Raw genomic sequence first — 24,974 nt, forward strand, 5'->3', positions numbered from 1 at the left:
TACTGCTCGAATGATACATTTATCTCTGTAAAAGGTCTCGTTTTATCGCTCCCAGATCAAAACAAGACACATCGCACTAGGAGGGAAGCTGTCAAAAACAGAGGTGCCGCTTTCAGGTTAACAGAATTGATCTGCTGGATTTGGACCAGCTTTCAAAACACAAAACTGGCCAAAACGGATCAGCACCAGTGAGACTGTCTACACCCAGAATGGAATCCTATGTCCTATATTGTGCACTGCTCAGGGCTCTAGCCAAAATGTCATCTCAGATATGACCATAACCTTCCTCATGCTCATTGTCCTTCCGTAGAATGCAAGCAACTCACCAGGGGGATCCAAGGGACCCCAGTCAACTGTAGCGGCTAGACTGAAGAACCTCCAGCAAGGCAGCCTGGAGAGGCCCAAGACCAGGAAGCAGAGAGAGGACTTCCCCAAGATCCAGGGCCAGCAGCAGGTATTCCACTTCTAGAATGCCCCTCAGGGGAGTAGCCCTCTTCAGAACAGCTCTGGTGGCCTTTGACCTTGACAACTTCCCCGTCTCACAGCTGTCTGGGCAACTACTGGGTTCTTTCGGGACTATACTGGGATACAATATGTTATCAGTGGGAATGTAAGGTGACGCGAAAAGGATTGGGCTCATCGGAAATCACCAATGTTGGTTGTTATATTATTTGACTTTGAGCTGTGGTTGGATCCAAAATGGATTGTGTACTGAGCGGGCTCTATTATCCCATTGGCTGGCATTGATGTTTCTGAGGAGGGTAAGATCATGGAGGTATTGTGCACTTAACAAGCTAAGTGGCACCTAAACTGCACTTCTCGATTATGCCATGGAATAGTTGAACATCTCAATGCCGAGCAGATGATGATCCTACAGTACCACGGCTGTCTGACTCGGCTTCCTTTATTTGAACCGCTGCATCATTCTGTCTCCAGCTGAGTCATTGAAACCACAGTCCAAAAGTGAGAGGGTCAGGCGATGGAGAAGTCATACTCATTCCAGGGATTTTCTTTATTTGTACTATTTTCTACATGACATAACACATGGAATCATGTGGTAACCGAAAAAGTATTAAACAAATAAATATTTGAGATTTGAGATTCTTCTAAATGGCCACCCTTTGCATTGATGACAGCTTTGCACACTCTTGGCATTCCTCCAACCAGCTTAATGAGGTAGTCACCTGGAATGCATTTCACTTAACAGGTGTGCCTTGTTAAAAGTTCACTTGTGGAATTTCTTTCTTTATGCATTTAAAGCAATCAGTTGTGTTGTGACAAGGTAGGGGGGGGGGGGGGGTATACAGAAGAGTTATCAGCCTCAGAAATTGCAGCCCAAATAAATGCTTCACAGAGTTCAAGTAACAGACACATCTCAACATCAATTGTGTAGAGGAGACTGCGTGAATCAGGTCTTCGTGGTCGAATTGCTGCAAAGAAACCACTACTAAAGGACACCAATAATAAGAAGAGACTTGCTTGGGCCAAGAAACACGAGCAATGGACATTTGATCGGTGGAAATATGTCCTTTGGTCTGAGTCCAAATTTGAGATTTTTGGTTCCAACTGTCTTTGTGAGACACAGAGTAGGTGAACGGATGATCTCCACATGTGTGGTTCCCACCGTGAAGCATGAAGGAGGAGGTGTGATGGTGACACTATCTGTGATTTATTTAGGATTCAAGGCACACTTAACCAGCATGGCTACCACAGCATTCTGCAGCGATACGCCATCCCATCTGATTTGCGCTTAGCGGGACTATCATTGGTTTTTCAACAGGACAATGACCCAACACACCTCCAGGCTGTGTAAGAGCTATTTGACCAAGAAGGAGAGTGATGGAGTGTTGCATCAGATGACCTGGCCTCCACAATCACCCAACCTCAACCCAGTTGAGATGGTTTGGGATGAGTTGGACTGCAGAGTGAAGGTAAAGCAGCCAACAAGTGCTCAGCATATGTGGGAACTCCTTCAAGACTGTTTGAAAAGCATTCCACCAGGTGAAGCTGGTTGAGAGAATGCCAAGAGTGTGCAAAGCAGTCACCAAGGCAAAGGGTGGCTACTTTGAAGAATTTGTTGACCACTTTTTGGGTTACTACATGATTACATATGTGTTATTTCATAGTTTTGATGTCTTCACTTTTATTCTACCGTGTAGAAAATAGTAAAAAATAAAGAAAAACCCTTGAATGAGTAGGTGTGTCCAAACGTTTGACTCTGACTGAAGCCCTCCTCCCTCCTCTCTGAAGCAGCAGTCTTACGTGGTTCAGCAGGCACTCCAACCCAGTAGGCTGATCTGAATGGCCCTATCCCAGTTCAGCCCAAACTGTCCCTCTCAAAGGACCTTCTGGCAGCTCTCAAAGTCAGGTAGAGATAACACAGAAAGCCACTCCGTTCCAGCTAGCACCTGTCCTGAGCCAGTCAACCCAATCCTCTCATTACCCTAACGGGGATAATCCACACTCCATTAGCTAACTAAGATAGAGGCCACCTCATTTGAACTCTAAGAAACAGGCCCCATGTGGTGCTCTTTAGGCTTAGGGGGTCTATTCACAGGCTATTCGAGTTGAAAAGACTACCCGTTGGACTGAAAAAGAGCCCCAAAATGTTGCCATGGTTCAACTCGCTTCGGATGGCTGGATTGATGCACTTCTACATTCATCTTGATCAGATCTGAAAGGTTTTTACCTTGTGTGGGGCAAATTAATCTCATCCACCACCAAAGCTGTAACCACATCCATTTTGGTGAAGCACAAGGTTTGCACCAGAACAAAAAAACATACTTCACTCTTTGGGGTGAAAGTGAAAGGAGTCAGAAACCACTTGGGATCTGTGTAAAAAAAAAACATAAAAGTATCATAAAAGTGCAGAAGATGACCTCCCAGAGAGGTCAGTGCGCTTCACAACAATGCCCATTAGTGAATACAGTAGTTAGCACATGGCTAACATGTTAACCTTTATTTGACAGTGGAGGAATACACACCAAGCATTAGTATTCATCTCTATTTCCAACCTGGTCTCAGAGCATTTCGTATTACTCCGTACATAAATCCGAGAACTCCATTTATTATGATATGTTGCGATTTCGTACGGGAAATCAAATCAAATCAAATTGGTTGGCTACACATTTTTAGCAGATGTTGTTGTGGGTGTAGCGAAATGCTTATTTTCCTAGCTCCAACAGTGCAGTAATATCTAACAATACATGCAAATCTAAAAAGTAAAAAGTTGGCATGTATTTATTTGTGGATGTCCTTCAACCATTTCGTATGATATTTAACAAAATTGCTAAATGTACAATATGTTACGAATTTGCAAAATGTAGGTTATGTTACGAATTCCAATTTGTTGCTGCTAATGTTAGCTAGGTGGCTAACATTAACGTTAGTTAGCTGGCTAACGTTAGCTAGGGTTAAGAGTTAAAGTTGTGGTTAAGGTTAGGTTAAAGGGTTAGGGGAAGGGTTAGCTAACATGGTAAGTTGTTGCAAAGCTGCTAAGTAGTTAAAATGCTAAAGTTGTCCGTGATGAGATTCAAACACACAGCCTTTGGGTTGCTAGACATTTGCGTTAAACGCTCACCCTTCCACCCCGACCAACCACCCTCTTTTCGTTTTTGCCTTAAATGTCACCTTCTGTCTTATGTAACCATCCTAAATGTAACATATCATACTAATTGAATGGTTCCGAATTTATATTTACTATGTTAAATCTAACCTATGAGACCAGGCTGCTATTTATGCTGTTTGCTGGAAACCACTCAATTGTGTGAGATTGCGTATGCCTCCAAGTGTACCTTCCTTCCCTATCTCCATTTTGTCATGATGTCAAATATGCCCTCGGAGTCTGCGGATGCTATTTATTAGGGTCATTACACTGTGCAGATTTTTTTGTGTGTGCAGATTATGCTCATGGCAAGAGTGAGTCCTCTTATGATGCAGATGATGTATTTTATTAAATGTCTGACCTGATGTTTGTAGCATACAGTAAATACAGTAATATATATCTAGGCTATTGGGTCAGTAAAATGTGGTAAACTGTCTGTGATCAACCAAACAAAGGACCTGTTCAATTTAAACTATATGTTTAACATATGCAAATAATATGAATTAATATACTGTATGTTGGAGTCAGTTGAATATATTGGACATACATGCATCTGTGTGACCTGTATGTACAGTGTGGGTAAAATAAAACCCCATGGGTAGGCTATTTTGTGTACTGTGATGCATCATGTTAGGTTAACTCTTTCAACAATACAGGACTGCTTCAGACATGAACCAATGAGGTCATTTTTGAACCAATAGGATTTAACCAAGACCGTACCATTTTATCCTGAGGGGAAAATGTGCACGAGCTGAAAAATTGTTAACGTCAACAAAAGTGAAGTTTGTGTGTGCACAACATGTGAATGCCTTGGGGTTATCTGATTTTAAAAAGGCTTAGTTGGTATTCTGCTATTTGATATCTTAGCCCAGTGCCTGAGGACATTGTGTGGACATTGTCTCAACACGGTGCTATAGCTACATTCACTGTTCCAATACCTGTCCTGAATAGGTGGACTTTTTGTTTGGCCCCTGAATGGATGATTTTGGCGTGAATCCTTTTTTAATGATCCAATATGAATGTGATTTATCTGGGGAATGGAGGATCTCGTGGATGGCAGAAAGTCGGAGGATCCCTCAATCTTCTGCGGGGGGGGGTGCACCTGTCTGTTCATGTCCGTGTAAAGGATATACCGGTGTCCCTCAAGTCAAAATTAGAGGACATGTAGTACATCTTACACGGTCATACAATACCATACGAATTGTACGACCGGGTTAGGTGAAAAGGGTTAAGGTTCGAATTAGGGTTTGAGGAAGGGTTAGCGCAAATGCTACAGTTGTCCCCGTGGCGACTCGAACATGCAGCCTTTGGATTGCTAGTCTGCCACGGAATACGCCCACCCATCCTACTCGACCAACCTCCCTACTTCCGTTTCTGTCTAACGTAACTAGACCATTAGTACAGATCGTATGTCTTGAGAGGGGCTCGGAAATGTGTATAGCATATTCAGATCAAATCAAATGTTATTGGTCGCATACACATATTTAGCAGATGTTATTGTGGGTGGCTCTGCGGCTCTGAGGCCAGGCTGCACTGCTTGCCCCTAGTGCTCCTTCCATAATTACAAATGGCTCCTTCCTCTCCCCACATTGAATGAACTGAATGTACATATCTATAACCTCCATGCCCCATGTAGACCAAAGCTAGTGTAGACTTCTACTGCTCTTCATCCCACCCAGTTTATCTCACTTTGAGCAGTGGGCCTCCCAAGGACACATCCCAGCCCCATCTATCATGAGGAGAATAGAGCCAGAATATAGATGACATTGATCTAAATCTACATCAGTGCAACCAGCTCTCTTGGCATCCTTAAAGGCACGCCTCTCCTCTCTTCTCCTCTCCTACCTCCCTTTGTCTATGCTCTTGGCTTAATAGGAAGTCTGCGTCGTTAATCTTAGGCTTTTGTCTTGTTTCTCCCCTTAACCCTTTTGCCCCGTTGAACGGTTGGATGTGTAAACCAATGTGGCAGCGGTGTGGGGGCCCTTAGACATCTAATCGGAGGAGGAAATCTCTTGTTCGCTAAAGGCCAAGGCAATTCATTAGCAGTGGCATCAAATTGAGCTTGATGTTGTGTCCAAATGTGTCAGCGAGAGAGGCTCAGTGCTGGCTTTTCCCTCCTTGAGTTTGTTTGTTTGGGTCTCCAATGCTCTTATGGAGAAGCCCCTGTAGGTGTAAAGTGATGGGAGGATAATTCATTTCCATTCATTTAGTCTGGGAGGCAGCCCACTGTTTGGTCAAAGAAAGCATCTTAACTGTTTCAGACATGACCAATTCATTGAAAATGTGTGTTGTTTCAGGGGTGAGGATTGTTTGGGTTGATCCTAACAGCCAATAGTAGCTTTGGGTTTTTAGCCCTGAATGTGTCCAAACGAGCCAGCAGCCGAGGGCAAAAGTACAAACAAAAAACATAATTGAGCAATCACAGAGCAAGAAAGTATGCCTAGGGTTAACCAGGGTAAAAGCAGAGTTCAGCCTTCACTTATAAAGATCATATAACTTGGGGACACCTATTATCCAGTCCTGTAGAGTATAGCTCCTCCATTACCTACTCCTTTTCCTATCCTTCTCTTCCTCTCTCCTTCTGAAATCTCAATCTGTATTGCTTCACCCCTCCCTTTCCTCTCCTCTCCCAACTCCCCTTCTTCTCCTATCCACTGTGGAGAAGCTGCATCGGGACAGGTAGCCCGTCCTCAAGTCCTGACAGCAGTGCAGTACTGATCACAGCATCACTTCCTCAGTTTTGCCTATGCTCTGCTTAGCGACAGCCACATGGCTCAGATCTTGACAGGAGCGGGACGACTGTCGGGCTGATACACCAAACACAGCATACCCCTGTGGCCAGTCAAGGGAAATGTGCTGCACTGGCTGAAGCATACAGTAGCACCCCATGTGACCACATAGACGTAAGATAGCCAATGACCAAGACCGTAGCTTGACCCTGGTCTGTCTCTATCTGGAAGGCGTCACCAAAGAACAAGGAAAACAAATGTGATCTTAAAACACTATTAAAACCCTTTAAAAAAATGAAAAGCAACAGAAAAAGCTGCAGACTGCAGACTTTTCCCAGACACCCTATTGCAGTAGGTTAGGTTAGGAGTTAGATAGAGATCATGTGAGCAATGTTCTCTCTTCTTCCAGGTCCTCTGCTATCATGGTCAGTATGAGTACTGGGATAAACACTGAAGGGAAAATGGTGGACAGCAAGATTCAGCACAAGATCCCACTTCTGACACCAAATGTTGCAAATTGAACACATATTGATCCTAAAATCCCACAGTAAACACGAGTACTCTATCCATAATGTGAAAGGTTCTGGACTCATTAGCACCGTTTTGTACATTAGCCACCATTGTCATCATTGCCACAGCAATATGAAGATTTCCATCCCAAGATTTTATGCGTTACAATTTTTTTATTTTTTTATTTTACCATGCCACTAAATGCAAGTCAGATAATCCCACAGAAGGGTTATGTGCTGTCTGAAACTGCTGGAGGAAAGTGTAAAAATATTGCCATGGAAGCTCTCTGTGCACAAATATATACCACTGGCACAAAAAATATACATAACTGGAGATAAAACATCACCCTTGGTAAATCCTAGACATTAATATTATTCATTTTAAATATAGAAATAAGAGCTAATATGAAAATAAAGACCACGCAATTAACCTCAGAATAATCTAAATTATATCAGAGATATACTGTATTGTGAGAAAATAGTATACTACCCAATAGTTATTGTTTGCAGTGATTATATCATGTACATAATTCAATCTTCATCTATGTTTTATATTATCAAGACTGTATTTTTATACTTGAAAAGAGGATTCATAACCACATTTTAGAAATGTATTCTGTAAATGAATTTGTGTGTGTTTTGTTTTCTATTGCCATCATTTTGGTTCCTTAGTACTTACTTAGGCCATTGAGCAAATAGTTTGTATCATTTCTTGTCATAGACTAATATGGTTCATGGCAGGATGCAAAGAACACATGCAGTGACAATTGTGAAAAATCTGAAACCTTTGGGAGGCTTGTTTGGGAAACAATAGAAAACAATGATGAAGGGTTGTGAACTACTTAAAGTAGCACTACACTCAGCTTGCACGGATAGAGGGAACGAAAGAAATAGAGAGACCCAGAGCACATTTCCTCATCCCTCTTTACAAGTACTCACTGGTGACTACCCACAACTGTCTTCCTCTATCCTAATCAAAAGTAAACTATATCGTACGTACAATATGGTTTCTCGATGAATGTGTGGTCGTTTAAAGTAGTCTGTGGGTGTTAAAAATCATGTAAATAGACCGAGAAGATGTTACTTATACGGATTTATGTGAATTTCTTTTTGTTGTTGTTGTTGTTGTTGTTGAGAGAAACGTAATCCAAACAGCATGCACATACTGTACATTCCCGGAATTTGCACGCTGGGTCAACAAAAGGTTCTGCTACTTCTGTCAATACCTCTCCTCTGTGTATAACTGTAAGTGTATATTAGATGAAACAATGTACAGGATAATAGATTTTGTATCATGTGCAACAGGGTCAGTCAAAACAAATGTCACTGTCAACGTTGATGTTAAGAAAAAGATCTGAAAACATCGTAGAGCAACTACTCTTCCGTTATTCTGAGAGTGATTCTCGCTGTGCGTGTGAGATAAGTGTTGTTTATGAGTGCTGAAGAAGAATGACACAGCAATACGGTATGCTAAAGACCAACTAACAGTGCAAATGCTACGCCAATTCTACATACTGAAAGAACTGTTGCTGCTTTTTGTGAGAAGATGATCAACTATGGTACTTAACAAAGACTGCTGCTTTTGTACCTCTCTGTTGTGTTTTTGTGACAATAAAAGTGAACCTCTTATACAAGAAAGGATTTGATTCAAATTCATTCAGGGTCTGAGATGAACTCCAAACCAATTTCATGTTTCATGACTTCTGGTGTTATAAAGTAGCAGACAATCACAGTATAAAATATTTATTAGTTCAAACCCAAAATAGTGAAACAAAGAGAGGGTTATCCATTCAAATATTTTGAATATAATACAAATCATGTTCTAAGCTTCGTTCTGAGCTGTCGTAATCCTACTTGTCCTAAGACAGACAGACAGACAGACAGACAGACAGACAGACAGACAGACAGACAGACAGACAGACAGACAGACAGACAGACAGACAGACAGGTCAATATGCCTTTACACCAGATACAGCAGTTATTGGGATTTGACAATCTGCAGCCATCTGAGTACCACAAATAGAACAAACTATTCACTATGAAAGACAAATGTAGAGTCTTGCTAGCTTTCACTGATTGTTACTTAATGTACACTGTCCCAGTGCTGAACCTCCCATACACGGGTCCTTAAAGCTCAAATTAGGATTGTAGAGAATGAGGGTTTAAATCATTCCGTTGAACTATAAAGTCCATCCATGGCCAAGCCCTTACTCCACTAACATTATGTAGAAATAGGAAGTGTTTACTTCAGTAAAAGCCTGCGGAGTTATGGTATATGGCCAATATACCAAGGCCAAGGGCTGTTCATTGGCACGACGCAACACAAAGTGCAACACAAAGTGCTAGAACACAGCCCTTAGCCCGTGGTATATTGGCCATATATCACAAACCCCCGAGGTGCCTTATTGATATTAGAAACTGGTTACCAACGTAATCAGAGCAGTGCAAATAAATGTTTTGCCATTCCCATCGTATACGGTCTGATATACCACGCCTTTCAGCCAGCCAGCAGTCAGGGCTCGAATCACCCAGTTTATGATGAGGAATATAGTGTATTTACTGTAGGTGTTTGTTGTGGATCAGAGAGGTATTAGGAGACAGCACCTCACAGTCTAATATTCCTAAAGCTCTACTTAGAGGGTGGAGGTTTGCTGTGGGTAGAACCACAGGTAGAACCAATCACCTGCCAGGCTGGGCTAAGCCTAGGGGACTTATTTCAAGTTTGTGTGCGCTCTATGTCAATGAATTTAAATGAGGGTGATGCTTTGAATGTGTGTGTGTGTGTGTGTGTGTGTGTGTGTGTGTGTGTGTGTGTGTGTGTGTGTGTGTGTGTGTGTGTGTGTGTGTGTGTGTGTGTGTGTGTGTGTGTGTGTGTGTGTGTGTGTGTGTGTGTGTGTGTGTGTGTGTGTGTAAGCAAGCGTGTGTGTGTAAGCAAGCGTGTGTGTGTAGTGTTTCACAGGAAGATGTCGGAGGAGACTTGGAGCTTCTGTCTGGGCTTCCACTTGGCGCTGACTCGGGACCCGTCTGTCCGTCTGTATGGCTGGTTCCTCAGGTCTAGCAGGGATAGTGATGGGTAACAACAGCACTGTGAGACCACAACACGGAACAAGTCTGGTCCTAAACAGGCTTTTGTAGTGACACCGCCACGCTAACAAAGACAGCTGCATCAAGAGGGCAGAGGCACATGGTGCTACACTCTCGTGGTGTGCATAGGAGACACAGGCATCTCCGGAGAGAAAGCGAAAGACAGACCTATACAGTTCTGAGGGGACTATGTAGGGCTGTCATCACTGAAGCCAGAGTCGCAGAAGATGCGAGAGGTGCGCTTGCCAGAGCGAGCCGTGAAGGGCACAGCCTTCAGAGCTGAAAACCCCAGAGAGAGAGAGAGAGAGAGAGAGAGAGAGAGAGAGAGAGAGATAAAGGGAGAAGAGGGCGACGGTAAAGACATAACCAAGGGGGAGGAGAGATATGCACAGGGGAATGAGTGGGAATGACATGAAAAAAGGATTGAAGGGAGAAGAGGAATGTGGATGTGACAGATGCAACAGGATAATGTAGGTGGCGGTGGATATTGCATGGCGACAGTTAGTTATGATGTATTTGTGGAAATGGGAAAAGGCTACAGAAAAGCAAGCGTTATCAGGAACCATCCCTCCTATGTTCCAATGGCACGTTGTGTTAGCTAATCCAAGTTTATCATTTTAAAAGGCTAATTGATCATTAGAAAACCCTTTTGCAATTATGTTAGCACAGCTGAAAACTGGACGGAAACTGGAACGGAAACTGGAAAACTCACTGTTGACGTTGAGACTGGTGTTTCGCGGGTACTATTTAATGAAGCTGCCAGTTGAGGACTTGTGAGGTGTCTGTTTCTCAAACTAAACACTCTGATGTACTTGTCCTCTTGCTCAATTGTGAATCTCAGTTGTGCTCAGTTGTGCATCCTCCCACTACTCTTTCTATTCAGGTTAGAGCCAGTTTGTGCTGTTCTGTGAAGGGAGTAGTACACAGTGTTGTACGAGATCTTCAGTTTCTTGGCAATTTCTAGCATGGAATAGCCTTCATTTCTCAGAACAAGAATAGACTGACGAGTTTCAGAAGAAAGTTCTTTGTTTCTGGCCATTTTGAGCCAATCGAACCCACAAATGCTGATGCTCCAGATACTCAACTTGTCTAAAGAAGGCCAGTTTTATTGCTTCTTTAATCAGAACAACAGTTTTCAGCTGTGCTAACATAATTGCAAAAGGGTTTTCTAATGATCAATTAGCCTTTTAAAATTATAAACTTGGATTAGCTAACACAATGTGCCATTGGAACACAGGAGTGATGGTTGCTGACAATGTGCCTCTATATGCCTATGTAGATATTCCATAAAAAATCTGCAGTTTCCTACAATAGTCATTTACAACATTAACAATGTCTACACTGTTTTTCTGATCAATTTGCACTTTTCTTTCAAAAACAAGGACATTTCCAAGTGAGCCCAAACTTTTGAACGGTAGTGTGTGTGTATACATATACACACACACACACACACACACACACACACACACACACACACACACACACACACACACACACACACACACACACACACACACACACACACACACACACACAAATGAGTGTACTGGAGACCTCGACCCAATATCCCTGACTCCACCAGGCCCACCTGTGATGATGTCCTCGATGGCTCCATCCTTGCCCTCCCGAACCAGGGGGGTCACCTGCCGCCTCTTCAGCTCCGCTATCAGATCCATCTGGGGCATCATGGGTACCTGCTGTGGGGTGGTCGGGGGGGTCAATGGGCAGGCAAAAAATGTTGGGGTCTAAATTATACACGTGTTGAAGGTAAGTGGAGTGAGTCAACTCTCCCTGTGTCTTATCACTCCTATGTGGTTGGTAATGTGTCACGGACTACCTTCTGGGATGTTTCAGGCTTAGGCGAGGTTGACAGTGGCCCAGTTTTCCATTCACTGGACAACACATCCTGCTTTTTCCTCTGCTCATTCTCCTGCTCTGCTTGCTGCCGGGGGGAGGGGGGGGGGGGGGGTGTTATAAAGACATTTGTAATCATTTATGTATGGAACACTGTCACATTAATGCAACAGTTACTGTTTGATGTGTGGCAGCTCAGCTCGTCTCTGTTGATACATTAACGTACTTACGTTTTAATAGTCGGCGGGTATAAGTACTGTATGAATGATCGAATGAATCAATGAACAACGTAATCAGTCAACGTGGTGACTAACCTTATAGGCCTTGATGAACCTAACAAAGACGGGGAAGAACATGGAGGGAGGTGTGGTTTTAGGGTTCTCTCCAAAGTACTCCACCGCTGATTCATACACATCCTAAAATGAGAGGGGGAAAAATGATCATACCTCCATTACACTGTACCTCATTGCTTTCTGTAGCAGTACTGTTTTACAAATATTATTAGCCTCTCCTAAATTGATTTAGTATAGTGCAATAAAACTGTTACTAGGTTAGCCACTGTGATTATTATTATTTGACCCTGCTGGTCATCTATGAACGTTTGAACATCTTGGCCATGTTCTGTTATAATCTCCACCCAGCACAGCCAGAAGAGGACTGGCCACCCCTCAGAGCCTGGTTCCCCCCATAGGTTTCTTCCTAAGTTCCTGCCTCTCTCAAGAGTTTTTCCTAGCCACTGTGCTTCTACATCTGCATGGCTTGCTGTCTGGGATTTTAGACTGGGTTTCTGTATAGCACTTTGTGACATCGGCTGATGTAAAAAAGGACTTTATAAATACATTTGATTGATATATTAGGCTGTACATTTTGCCACACTGATTGTCAATTTTATATATATATATATATACATTTAGTAGGGAGATTTGACCTGGGCTGTCTTGCCATCTCCTACTACAGAGTCCAGCATGTCATTGTTGCTGGTGAGGAACTCCTGCAACACAGAGTTGTCTTCGTGTATGGCAAACTCCTTCCGGGTCACCTCCATGCCCCTCTCCAAGGCACGCACGTCCTGCAGAATGCTGTCCAGGGACACCAGAGCAGCCTTGTCCAAGAAGTACAGCTCACTGTGGAAGGTTTGGAGCTCGGGGTATTTCTCCTGGATGATGTTCACTATGAAGTGAAGCAGAGTCTGTCTCCGGTCTGTGGACTTGGTGTCTAATAGCTAGATTGAATAAAAAGAAAGAAAGTTGCACACGCTATACAGTATATGCTCCAAACTATTTCATGGATAAACCTAATAACCAAGAAGGTACCACGTTGCCAAAACTTTGAAGGTCAAATGCAGCTGTTTTTATATGAATATCAAATCATTTCTGGGTAACACTTAAGTACCTTACTGTGCTTGTCTTCAATTAAAATGGTCAAAAAGAAACAAAAATGGCTTCTTAGCAAAGAGCAATTTCTCAAGCAAGAATTTAGTTAGGACTGCCTGGGAGTGGTCTGAGTGGGGAGGGGGAAAACTGAAAACTAGCTGTTATTGGCAGAGAGTGACATCACCAGGCAGGCCAAATCTCCATCCCACCAAAACAGGCTGAAATTTCAGGTGCTCTTTTCAAACAGCTCTTAAACTTAAATGGTATTATAATAATTTCCACAACTTCACAGTATTATTCCAACCTCTTAGTAGAAATATATATAAAACACAGGAAAATCACGTTTTTGAGCCACTGTTTTCTGCCCCTGAACAAGGCAGTTAACCCACTGTTCCTAGGCCGTCAATTGAAAATAATTTGTTCTTGCCTAGTTAAATAAAGGTTAAAAAAAGGATACAAAGTCAAAAGGTTAGCCTGATCCCAGATCTGTATTCGCTTTAGGACAGTGGTAGTCAGAGGGGTCAGTGATAGCACATACAAAACTGAGATCAGATAATCAAGGGATACAGCACCCCATCAAAATGAGAAATACAGTGTGATCAAGAGCAAATGTGTCCAATCCTGATGATCAAGTTGTTACTCGTCTCCAATTAAATCCATTTTGACGTTAATTGATGGTTTGTGTAACTCTGCCTGTCATTGATTATCATCAGCAATCATTGTTAGTTGAGACATCCTCCACAGCTCCAACTTAGTGTCCTATTCATTCAGTCACTGTGGCTAATTCAGAGCAGGCCTGTCACAATCGGTTATCTCTGGATCTCTCACTGAGGTGGAGCCCCATTTGAGTCTATTACCGTAGATAATCAATTAGATGCTGTGCTAAAATGACATTCTGCTAACCCAAGTGAATCTTCCGGACTAAGGTTGGAGTACAAAACCGACGTGCCTCATGGTAGGAAAAGGAACACAAAATGAGCCTCTAACATTTGGCTGATAAGTAGAGTACGCTTTATGTTCGAAGTATTTCCCACCAAGTCGAGACTCTGCAGGCGGAACCCATAGGCTGCTCCTCTCTTGCTGCTGTTCATGTAGTTTCCAAAGGCTAGGATGATCTTAGGAACAGAAGAGGCATACCAAAGTTAGACACCAACGTTGTGCCATCATACAAACCGAAACAATTTAGCCGCGTACCATCCATGCAGCGTATCAAAAGAGCAGTCTCCTAACGGTACCTCAAGGATCTTCTTCAGCTTGCTAGAGGACTTGATTGACATTGAGGCAGCGATGATTGCATTGAGTTGCTGTTGGAGAGATGGGAACATATTATGGTGATTTCTGGTATTTTGGGGAAGCTTTGCGCATCCGACTAGATGATAAAGCATTGAAACAATCTCGAAATAACATTGTTTTCAGTATTTCTACTGACCGGCTGGATGAGCTGGATGCTCTCTGGGAAGTTGCCCATGAAGGTGAGTGTGCTGATTCGCTGGGGCAGGCGGGGGATCTTGCCAAAGCGTACCATAAAGCGGTCCTCCTCGGGGAGCTCGTCCAGGGGCCTCCCGTCTCGCTCGTAGTTCTGGATGAGCTTGACTTCGTACTCTGAGGGGATGAAACGCTCCAGCAGCTCCAGGAAGTCCAGGCTCAGAGCTTCCTGGTTATACCTTTAGGGGAGGGGAAAGAGAAAGTGGAGAGAGCCAGGGTTATGTACAACTACTACTTCATACTACTTGTACAACTACTACGCTGTTCATACACTCCGATTATTGTAAACTGACAATAGAAGTGGGTTATGAGTGTCGTGATCCTTCACACACTTCACATCGGTTACAAGCTTAATCAGTTACTATCACATGCTTAGTAAAACCATAGCTAACTATATATTCCTCTCTCTGGCTGTGCATAGACACACTACAAAAAGGTATACATTTAACATTTCGGTCATCCAACCGCTCTTATCCAGAGCGACTTACAGTCAATGCATTCAACTATATATAGTAGTACTACTTCTAGTCTTACACACAATTTACATGTAGTATCATTTTCTTATTACTTGATAACAGACACATACGTCTCTATGGAAGTACAGATGTCTGAGGCGGCCATGCCTCCCTTGCGCAGGGTGATGGCGAGGTTCTTGGCTCTGTTGGGCTCCAGTAGGGACACTTTGCTGGGGGTCTTCTGGGCCACCTTCGCTCTCAGGGGCCCCACGTCAGCCGGGGCAGTCTGGGCCTTGGTCTTAAACTGCTCCTCAAAGGCGTCCATGTTTAGCACCTAGGACATGGAGTGGAGAGGTGGATGACTAATGCAGGAGCTGTTGGTAATGTCCAAACTGTGCGATTTACAGTTTAAACAAGTCGTTGATTCGGCAGGAAATGTTGTCATATGACGGGAGACAGATCAGATAGAGGGAGAAATACAAAAGGATTTCAGGATGACAGAAGAAAGAGAAATGAGAGAGCGGCTGAGACAGAGAAAGAGGGATGGAAAGACTGGAAGGAGAAGAAAGAGAATCACATACAGACGAGGACAGATTGAGATGGACAAGAATTCAGATTGTAAGCAGATAGCTAGTAGACTACTGTGGTCTCACCCCCAGCACGAGCTCATCATCCAGCTCATTGAAGACGGTTCCAGACACCTGGTTGGGTTTAAGGGCCTGCCAGTTGAGTGAAGGCATACGGTACTTAGTCTGAATGGGCTTCTTGTTTCTGTTACCTGTCCAGAAGAGGAACACGTTGTGTTTCATTGTGTAAAACCATTTCTAAAACGGCCAGTCCTTGTTTAGTGGGATCCACTTAACTGAACGTTTTGTCATTAGAAACACGACTAACAGAACTATCTTGACCTATCGCGTGTTAGCTTACCAGTGTGTCCATCAGGCATACCCCCAAATGGTGGGGGCATTCCACCGCCCGGAGGTGGTGGGGGCATACCACCCCCTGGAGGAGGTGGGGGCGGAGGAGGTGGTGCAGTCGAGCATGTAGGGGGAGGAGGAGGAGGAGGAGGAGGAGGAGGGGGGGGAGGAGGAGGGGCTTGTGCTGTGGCCTCTGTTGTACCAGGTAATTGTGGAGGAGGGGGAGGGACTACTGATGTGGGAGGGCCCTCGACATCTGTGGATGCAGGGAAAATGAAACAATGTCATTTTGTTATGATGAATTTGATTCCATAAACCAAACTAAATTAATATTTGAAGAATTTATTTCCAAAGCACAATATCTACCAATTTTTCACATTTGTGTTTTTCATCAGAAATGATTGCTGATGGGTATCTTTCATTTGTGTGTAAATATGACTGTTCTCAGATTTTTTATTCATAGATTTGAGAACACTATATATTCATTGTTTAGCTGGAATGGAATGTTCGTATCCAATATGTGGTTGTCTAACCTATCCATCTTATAGGCCGAGTGCAGTCAAAAACATGATTTCCTGTGTTTTATATACAAAATAATGGAAACACTTGAGTAAAAGAGATAAAGTATATTGAAAGTAGGTGCTTCCACCACGGTGCGGTTCATGATTTAATTAAGCAATTGACATCCCATCATACTTAGGGTCATGTATAAAAAATACTGGGCAGGCTATTATTTTGGCTACCATGGCTCTGCCCCCATTGGACAACAATGCCCCCATACACAGGGCAAGAGTGGTCACTGAATGGTTTGATAAGCATGAAAACGATGTAAACCATATGCCATGGCCGTCTCAGTCTGTCGTGCTCTAGATGGCACGGTATAATTCAATTGGCAATGGGGACTGAAGTACACTATAACTTTTACCTTTATATCTGAAGCATGGTAAGAACTAACTCTGTGCATGCAGGCACTCGTCAAACTGCAAGACAGCTCATTTACATATTCCCTTGACCTTCAACCTCAAGAGTGATACTGATTGGCTGTTACGCACAAGAGAGTTATGGACTATCATTAAAAGGTGTATAACTCCATATATTACATCCCCCCCCCCCCCCCCCCTCGTAGTTAGAGGTGGTAACCTTTTAACAAAACTTTTTTTAAACAAGAATATAGTAATGTTAATACTGCTGTAGAGTCAATGGTAGATGGTGGTCTAGTTCCACTTGCATTACCAGGTTTTCCATCTGACTCACTCAAGCACATAGTCCTGTAGCCTCGCTGGTAGTTTAGTACACCTGGCTGCTCTGGTGCACTAACTGGTGTGAGTCTCTATGACAGAGGGTTCCGGTGCATTGACTGGTGTGAGTCTCTATGACAGAGGGTTCCGATGCACTGACTGGTGTGAGTCTCTATGACAGAGGGTTCCAGTGCACTGACTGGTGTGAGTCTCTATGACAGAAGGTTCCAGTGCACTGACTGGTGTGAGTCTCTATGACAGAGGGTTCCAGTGCACTGACTGGTGTGAGTCTCTATGACAGAGGGTTCCGGTGCACTGACTGGTGTGAGTCTCTATGACAGAGGGTTCCGGTGCACTAACTGGTGTGAGTCTCTATGACAGAGGGTTCCGGTGCACTAACTGGTGTGAGTCTCTATGACAGAGGGTTCCGGTGCACTGACTGGTGTGAGTCTCTATGACAGAGGGTTCCGGTGCACTGACTGGTGTGAATCTCTATGACAGAGGGTTTTGGTTCTCTGTCATTTGTCATGTTCAGTCTGTGTTCATTTGTGTCTCTTTGTGTCGCCTCTACGACCTCCTGGTCTGAATCAGAGCTGCCATCTCTGTACCTGGCTGTTCTGTCAGGTCTGAGATGCTTTCTGTTTCTGCGGTAGCGACCTCCTCCGGGTGTGACGATATCACATGATCTCGGTTCATCTCTGATTCTCACCACTGTTGCTGGCTGCCATCCTTTTGCCGTCTCCATGCACTCTCTCTCTCCGTCCCGAAACGAAGGAAGCGGTGACGCCATTTTGTCATAGCTCGTCTTCTGCTGCAGCTGTCTGCATTTCAAGCCATGCTGGCCATTTTTGGGAGATACTGGCTGAAGGGCGGCTTTACTTCCAGGTAGGTTGGAGCATAGGACACGTCCCATGAGTAGCTGAGCAGGGGAGTACTGCAGACCCCGGGGCAGGTGTGTTTCTCAGGTTCGGGAGAGCTGCGTGAGGGTCAACACCTGTCTATGATGCCGACTTCAGCACGTTTTTCACTGACTGAATGGCCCTCTCAGCCATTCCGTTTGACTGGGGAAAACCCTGGACTGGAATGAGTGATTTTGAAACCCCACTCTTTTGCACCAACTGAGCCATCTCAGCACTTGAAAAGGGTACATGATCTGCAATCAGTTCAGCTGCAACACCATGTCTAGCAAACACAGCTTTGAACTTTGCTACGACAGTACCTGATGTCTTGTCCGACAGCCTCAGCACCTCTGGATATTTGGAGTAGTAGTCCACTATCAGAAGCAATGAGCGTCCTTGGAACTTAAACATATCAACGGCGTTGTTTTGCCATGGAGTGTCAGGCACTGTGTGTGGTAGGAGTGGTTCCCTTTGGTTGCTGGGCGGTTTTTCTTGACAGGAAGTGCACGATTCGACCGTCATTCATCAGCGAAGCCTGGCCAATACATGCGAGCTCTGGCATGCGCTAAGGAGCGTTGAATGCCCTGATTCGCAATGGGGAGCCTCTTAAGTACCTCAGGTCTAAAAGTCTTTGGGAATGATAATACGTTTGTTTACCGGGAGTAGTCCATCTTCAATGTAAAGAGAGTCTCTGATGTGCCAGTAGGTTTGCACTTTCAGTGGTGCACTTTTCTTCACCCATCTCTGTGCAGGTTCCTCAGCAGCTACATCTCACTGTGTGCCTCTGTGACTGCTCTCAGCTGCTGCATAACAGCACCCTCCAGTGGCTGATGTGTGGAGACCGCTTAAATGACTTTCTCGTCACTGAGGTCACAATCTTCATGTGTGGCAGTCTGGGGTACAGCCCTGGATAGGGTGTCTGCTTTTAACATGTCTTTACCTGGGGTGTAGACGATGTGAATGTCATATTTCGGAGCATCCTTCAGAGAACGGATTGGCAGGCGCCTTTCCAATGGACTTGGTGGTTATAGCCTCAAGTGGTTTGTGGTCAGATTGAACTCTGACCGGGACACCATAGACATACTGGTGAAACGTCGTCAGTGCAAACAAGATTACCGGGAGTTCTTTTCCTATCTGGGCATAATTTTGTTCTGCCCCAGACAGAGCTCTGGATGCAAAGGCTATAGGCTGTTCACCTGGCATCAGAACAGCTCCAAGTCCCTCTTTGGATGCATCAGCTTGTATTTCAATCTCTTCCTGTGGATTGAAGAGTTTCAGCAGCGGCGTAAGGGCTTTCTTCAGTCTCTCCAGTGCTGCTTGTTGTTCTGGGTGCCACTGCCATGCCATGTCCTTCCCGAGAAACATTCTGAGTGGTGCAGTGAGCGTGGCTTCATCTTGGATGTACTGTCGACCTTTTCTGTCTTCTGGTTGGGGCGTCTGTGTGACTGCTGTCACCTTGATGGCGGGCCCCATGTACTTCCCTTCACTCACCATGTCATGTATCTTGTCAGCATTGAACCTCACATTCAGACGGATGGCTCTGTCCATCACCTGCTGTAGAATGCGGTCATGCTCTTCTTTGGTGGCTGCTGCAATTGTCAGGTCATCTCCAATTACACAGACACCATCAGTGTCACCAAAACTCTCCGAGTGGATCTGCTGAAATACCTTCGCTGGCACTTTTTACACCAAAAGGTAAGCGATTAAACCGGCACCTCCTCCATGGCGTATTGAATGTCCAAAGATCAGCTGATTCTTGCCAATACACCTCCTTCTCATCTAGGATAGTGAATCTCTTCTTGCCCGCTAGTTGGCATTGCACATCCTATGAGGTAGGAAAGGAGAAGTGTTGGCGCTGTATGGCCTTGTTCAGGTCCTTAGGATCCAAAACACACACAGAGAGACATTTTTATTTTGTGTTATGACCTGGCTGTTCGCCCACGCTGATGGTTTTGTTACTTTGCTGACCACACCCCTCTGTTCTTGAATGTCCAATGTCTCTTTCAGCCAGTCGAGCACAGCATATGGGACTGAACAGGAGGGACTTTTGGATCAATGTAGATGTGGTGCTGGCCTGGAAACTCACCGAGTTCTTCAAACCCAGATGCATAGCGCTTGAGTAGCTCTTCCTTGGAGCATGGCGGTAGTGGTGTGTCAGATGCACTAATGCCTCTCTGCCTAGTAGTGGTGTGTCAGATGCACTAATGCCTCTCTGCCTAGTAGTGGTGTGTCAGATGCACACAGGCCTCTCTGCCTCATAGTGGTGTGTCAGATGCACTAATGCCTCTCTGCCTAGTAGTGGTGCGTCAGATGCACTAATGCCTCTCTGCCTAGTAGTGGTGTGTCAGATGCACACAGGCCTCTCTGCCTAGTAGTGGTGTGTCAGATGCACACAGGCCTCTCTGCCTAGTAGTGGTGTGTCAGATGCACTAATGCCTCTCTGTCTAGTGGTGGTGTGTCAGATGCACTAATGCCTCTCTGTCTAGTAGTGGTGTGTCAGATGCACACAGGCCTTTCTGCCTAGTAGTGGTGTGTCAGATGCACACAGGCCTTTCTGCCTAGTAGTGGTGTGTCAGATGCACTAATGCCTCTCTGCCTAGTAGTGGTGTGTCAGATGCACACAGGCCTTTCTGCCTAGTAGTGGTGTGTCAAATGCACACAGGCCTTTCTGCCTCGTAGTGGTGTGTCAGATACACACAGGCTACTTTGCCTAGTAGTAGTGTGTCAGATGCACACAGGCCTCTCTGCCTCGTAGTGGTGTGTCAGATACACACAGGCCTCTTTGCCTAGTAGGGGAGTGTCAGATGCACACAGGCCTCTCTGCCTCGTAGTGGTGTGTCAGATACACACGGGCCTCTCTGCCTCGTAGTGGTGTGTCAGATACACACAGGCCTCTTTGCCTAGTAGTGGTATGTCAGATGCACACAGGCCTCTCTGCCTCGTAGTGGTGTGTCAGATACACACAGGCCTCTTTGCCTAGTAGGGGTGTGTCAGATGCACACAGGCTACTTTGCCTCGTAGTGGTGTGTCAAATACACACAGGCCTCTTTGCCTAGTAGTGGTGTGTCAGATGCACACAGGCCTCTCTGTCTAGTAGTGGTGTGTCAGATGCACACAGGCCTCTCTGTCTAGTAGTGGTGTGTCAGATGCACACAGGCCTCTCTGTCTAGTAGTGGTGTGTCAGATGCACACAGGCCTCTCTGTCTAGTAGTGGTGTGTCAGATGCACACAGGCCTCTCTGTCTAGTAGTGGTGTGTCAGATGCACACAGGCCTCTCTGCCTAGTAGTGGTGTGTCAGATGCACTAATGCCTCTCTGCCTAGTAGTGGTGTGTCAGATGCACTAATGCCTCTCTGTCTAGTGGTGGTGTGTCAGATGCACTAATGGCTCTCTGTCTAGTAGTGGTGTGTCAGATGCACACAGGCCTTTCTGCCTAGTAGTGGTGTGTCAGATGCACTCAGGCCTCTCTGCCTAGTAGTGGTGTGTCAGATGCACTAATGCCTCTCTGCCTAGTAGTGGTGTGTCAGATGCACACAGGCCTCTCTGCCTAGTAGTGGTGTGTCAGATGCACACAGGCCTCTCTGCCTAGTAGTGGTGTGTCAGATGCACTAATGCCTCTCTGCCTAGTAGTGGTGTGTCAGATGCACTAATGCCTCTCTGTCTAGTGGTGGTGTGTCAGATGCACTAATGCCTCTCTGTCTAGTAGTGGTGTGTCAGATGCACACAGGCCTCTCTGCCTAGTAGTGGTGTGTCAGATGCACTAATGCCTCTCTGCCTAGTAGTGGTGTGTCAGATGCACTAATGCCTCTCTGTCTAGTGGTGGTGTGTCAGATGCACTAATGCCTCTCTGTCTAGTAGTGGTGTGTCAGATGCAAACAGGCCTTTCTGCCTAGTAGTGGTGTGTCAGATGCACACAGGCCTTTCTGCCTAGTAGTGGTGTGTCAGATGCACACAGGCCTTTCTGCCTAGTAGTGGTGTGTCAAATGCACACAGGCCTTTCTGCCTCGTAGTGGTGTGTCAGATACACACAGGCTACTTTGCCTAGTAGTAGTGTGTCAGATGCACACAGGCCTCTCTGCCTCGTAGTGGTGTGTCAGATACACACAGGCCTCTTTGCCTAGTAGGGGTGTGTCAGATGCACACAGGCCTCTCTGCCTCGTAGTGGTGTGTCAGATACACACAGGCCTCTCTGCCTCGTAGTGGTGTGTCAGATACACACAGGCCTCTTTGCCTAGTAGTGGTATGTCAGATGCACACAGGCCTCTCTGCCTCGTAGTGGTGTGTCAGATACACACAGGCCTCTTTGCCTAGTAGGGGTGTGTCAGATGCACACAGGCTACTTTGCCTCGTAGTGGTGTGTCAAATACACACAGGCCTCTTTGCCTAGTAGTGGTGTGTCAGATGCACACAGGCCTCTCTGTCTAGTAGTGGTGTGTCAGATGCACACAGGCCTCTCTGTCTAGTAGTGGTGTGTCAGATGCACACAGGCCTCTCTGTCTAGTAGTGGTGTGTCAGATGCACACAGGCCTCTCTGTCTAGTAGTGGTGTGTCAGATGCACACAGGCCTCTCTGCCTAGTAGTGGTGTGTCAGATGCACTAATGCCTCTCTGCCTAGTAGTGGTGTGTCAGATGCACTAATGCCTCTCTGTCTAGTGGTGGTGTGTCAGATGCACTAATGGCTCTCTGTCTAGTAGTGGTGTGTCAGATGCACACAGGCCTTTCTGCCTAGTAGTGGTGTGTCAGATGCACTCAGGCCTCTCTGCCTAGTAGTGGTGCGTCAGATGCACTAATGCCTCTCTGCCTAGTAGTGGTGTGTCAGATGCACACAGGCCTCTCTGCCTAGTAGTGGTGTGTCAGATGCACTAATGCCTCTCTGCCTAGTAGTGGTGTGTCAGATGCACTAATGCCTCTCTGTCTAGTGGTGGTGTGTCAGATGCACTAATGCCTCTCTGTCTAGTAGTGGTGTGTCAGATGCACACAGGCCTTTCTGCCTAGTAGTGGTGTGTCAGATGCACACAGGCCTTTCTGCCTAGTAGTGGTGTGTCAAATGCATACAGGCCTTTCTGCCTCGTAGTGGTGTGTCAGATACACACAGGTTACTTTGCCTAGTAGTAGTGTGTCAGGTGCACACAGGCCTCTCTGCCTCGTAGTGGTGTGTCAGATACACACAGGCCTCTTTGCCTAGTAGGGGTGTGTCAGATGCACACAGGCCTCTCTGCCTCGTAGTGGTGTGTCAGATACACACAGGCCTCTCTGCCTCGTAGTGGTGTGTCAGATACACACAGGCCTCTTTGACTAGTAGTGGTATGTAAGATGCACACAGGCCTCTCTGCCTCGTAGTGGTGTGTCAGATACACACAGGCCTCTTTGCCTAGTAGGGGTGTGTCAGATGCACACAGGCTACTTTGCCTCGTAGTGGTGTGTCAAATACACACAGGCCTCTTTGCCTAGTAGTGGTGTGTCAGATGCACACAGGCCTCTCTGTCTAGTAGTGGTGTGTCAGATGCACACAGGCCTCTCTGTCTAGTAGTGGTGTGTCAGATGCACACAGGCCTCTCTGTCTAGTAGTGGTGTGTCAGATGCACACAGGCCTCTCTGTCTAGTAGTGGTGTGTCAGATGCACACAGGCCTCTCTGCCTAGTAGTGGTGTGTCAGATGCACTAATGCCTCTCTGCCTAGTAGTGGTGTGTCAGATGCACTAATGCCTCTCTGCCTAGTAGTGGTGTGTCAGATGCACACAGGCCTCTTTGTCTAGTAGTGGTGTGTCAGATGCACACAGGCCTCTCTGTCTAGTAGTGGTGTGTCAGATGCACACAGGCCTCTCTGTCTAGTAGTGGTGTGTCAGATGCACACAGGCCTCTCTGTCTAGTAGTGGTGTGTCAGATGCACTCAGGCCTCTCTGTCTAGTAGTGGTGTGTCAGATGTACTCAGGCCTCTCTGTCTAGTAGTGGTGTGTCAGATGCACTCAGGCCTCTCTGCCTCAAAGTGGTGTGTCAGATACACACAGGCCTCTCTGCCTCAAAGTGGTGTGTCAGATGCACACAGGCCTCTCTGTCTAGTAGTGGTGTGTCAGCTGTACGCAGGCCTCTCTGCCTTGCAGTGGTGTGTCAGATGCATCTGTAACACAGAACTGTAGATGGGCTTGTTTGTGCACTTGCTATGTCATTATGCCCTTTGGTTTAATGCGGGTGCCTCCATAGGCTATGAGTACAGTCTCAGCCTCTTTCACTTTGAATTGCTATGGCAATTTTGCTGCACTGCATCGGCGAAGACGCGCTGGAGATATACGCTCGGTTATACACTTGTCCTAGCCTCTGGCTTGTCATTTAGACCACTGGCTAAGTAGTACAAGTTCAGTATTTGTTCCCATTTCTGCCAGTTTTCTGCGAGGTTTCCAGTCAGCAACAGCGGATATGGTGGTGTAATTGACTGCATTGCTGCTAATCTCAAACTTGATAGCTAACAATAGCAAAGTATGTTGTTTCACTCAAGTTAGCATTAGCCTGCTAACTAGCCACTCATTCTAGTAGTCTGCTGGTGAAGTCATCATTCTCACTCATGCAGTTCAATCTTCTGCCACTTCTGACACCACATCGTTCTCTAGATGGCATGATATAATTACATTGACAATGGCGACTGAAGTCCTATAACCTTTACCTTTATATCTGAAGCATGGTAAGAACTAACTCTGTGCATGCAGGCACACATCAAACTGCAAGACAGCCCATTTACATATCCCCTTTGACCTTCAACCTCATGAGTGATACTGATTGGCTGTTAAACACAAGTTAGTTATGGCCTATCATTGAAAAAAAATGTATTTAACCT

At 45.4% G+C, this 24,974-nt stretch overlaps 2 protein-coding genes across 9 annotated transcripts in view; one reads left to right on the forward strand and one right to left on the reverse strand.

Annotated features, from left to right (window-relative positions):
* Positions 1-8,480, forward strand: part of LOC110498756 (SRC kinase signaling inhibitor 1) — a 62,391-nt gene extending 53,911 nt beyond the window's left edge. For 4 of the 8 annotated variants that reach the window (XM_090212584.1, XM_090212585.1, XM_090212586.1 and 1 more), the window contains one exon: positions 311-4,210. In XM_090212584.1, coding sequence (XP_090068710.1) covers positions 311-469 — 159 coding nt within the window. In that variant the 3' untranslated portion in view covers positions 470-4,210. Of the gene's footprint in view, positions 1-310; positions 4,211-6,742 lie in introns of those variants that run through there. The other 4 variants (XM_090212583.1, XM_090212581.1, XM_090212582.1 and 1 more) reach the window with 2 other exon arrangements.
* Positions 8,481-8,569: 89 nt separating this feature from the next.
* Positions 8,570-24,974, reverse strand: part of LOC110498757 (formin-like protein 1) — a 68,123-nt gene continuing 51,718 nt past the window's right edge. Inside the window, exons 15-25 of the mRNA XM_036955901.2 lie at positions 16,021-16,266; positions 15,747-15,871; positions 15,225-15,427; positions 14,583-14,817; positions 14,389-14,457; positions 14,188-14,268; positions 12,709-13,002; positions 12,095-12,196; positions 11,764-11,868; positions 11,515-11,623; positions 8,570-9,896 (exon numbers count right to left, since the gene is read on the reverse strand). Of these exons, the coding sequence (XP_036811796.2) occupies positions 9,796-9,896; positions 11,515-11,623; positions 11,764-11,868; positions 12,095-12,196; positions 12,709-13,002; positions 14,188-14,268; positions 14,389-14,457; positions 14,583-14,817; positions 15,225-15,427; positions 15,747-15,871; positions 16,021-16,266 (1,670 nt within the window). The 3' untranslated portion in view covers positions 8,570-9,795. The remainder of the gene's footprint in view (positions 9,897-11,514; positions 11,624-11,763; positions 11,869-12,094; positions 12,197-12,708; positions 13,003-14,187; positions 14,269-14,388; positions 14,458-14,582; positions 14,818-15,224; positions 15,428-15,746; positions 15,872-16,020; positions 16,267-24,974) is intronic.

The sequence above is a fragment of the Oncorhynchus mykiss genome, chromosome 20, assembly GCF_057628025.1.
Source record: "Oncorhynchus mykiss isolate SJ-2025 chromosome 20, ASM5762802v1, whole genome shotgun sequence".
NCBI classification, from domain to species: domain Eukaryota; kingdom Metazoa; phylum Chordata; class Actinopteri; order Salmoniformes; family Salmonidae; genus Oncorhynchus; species Oncorhynchus mykiss.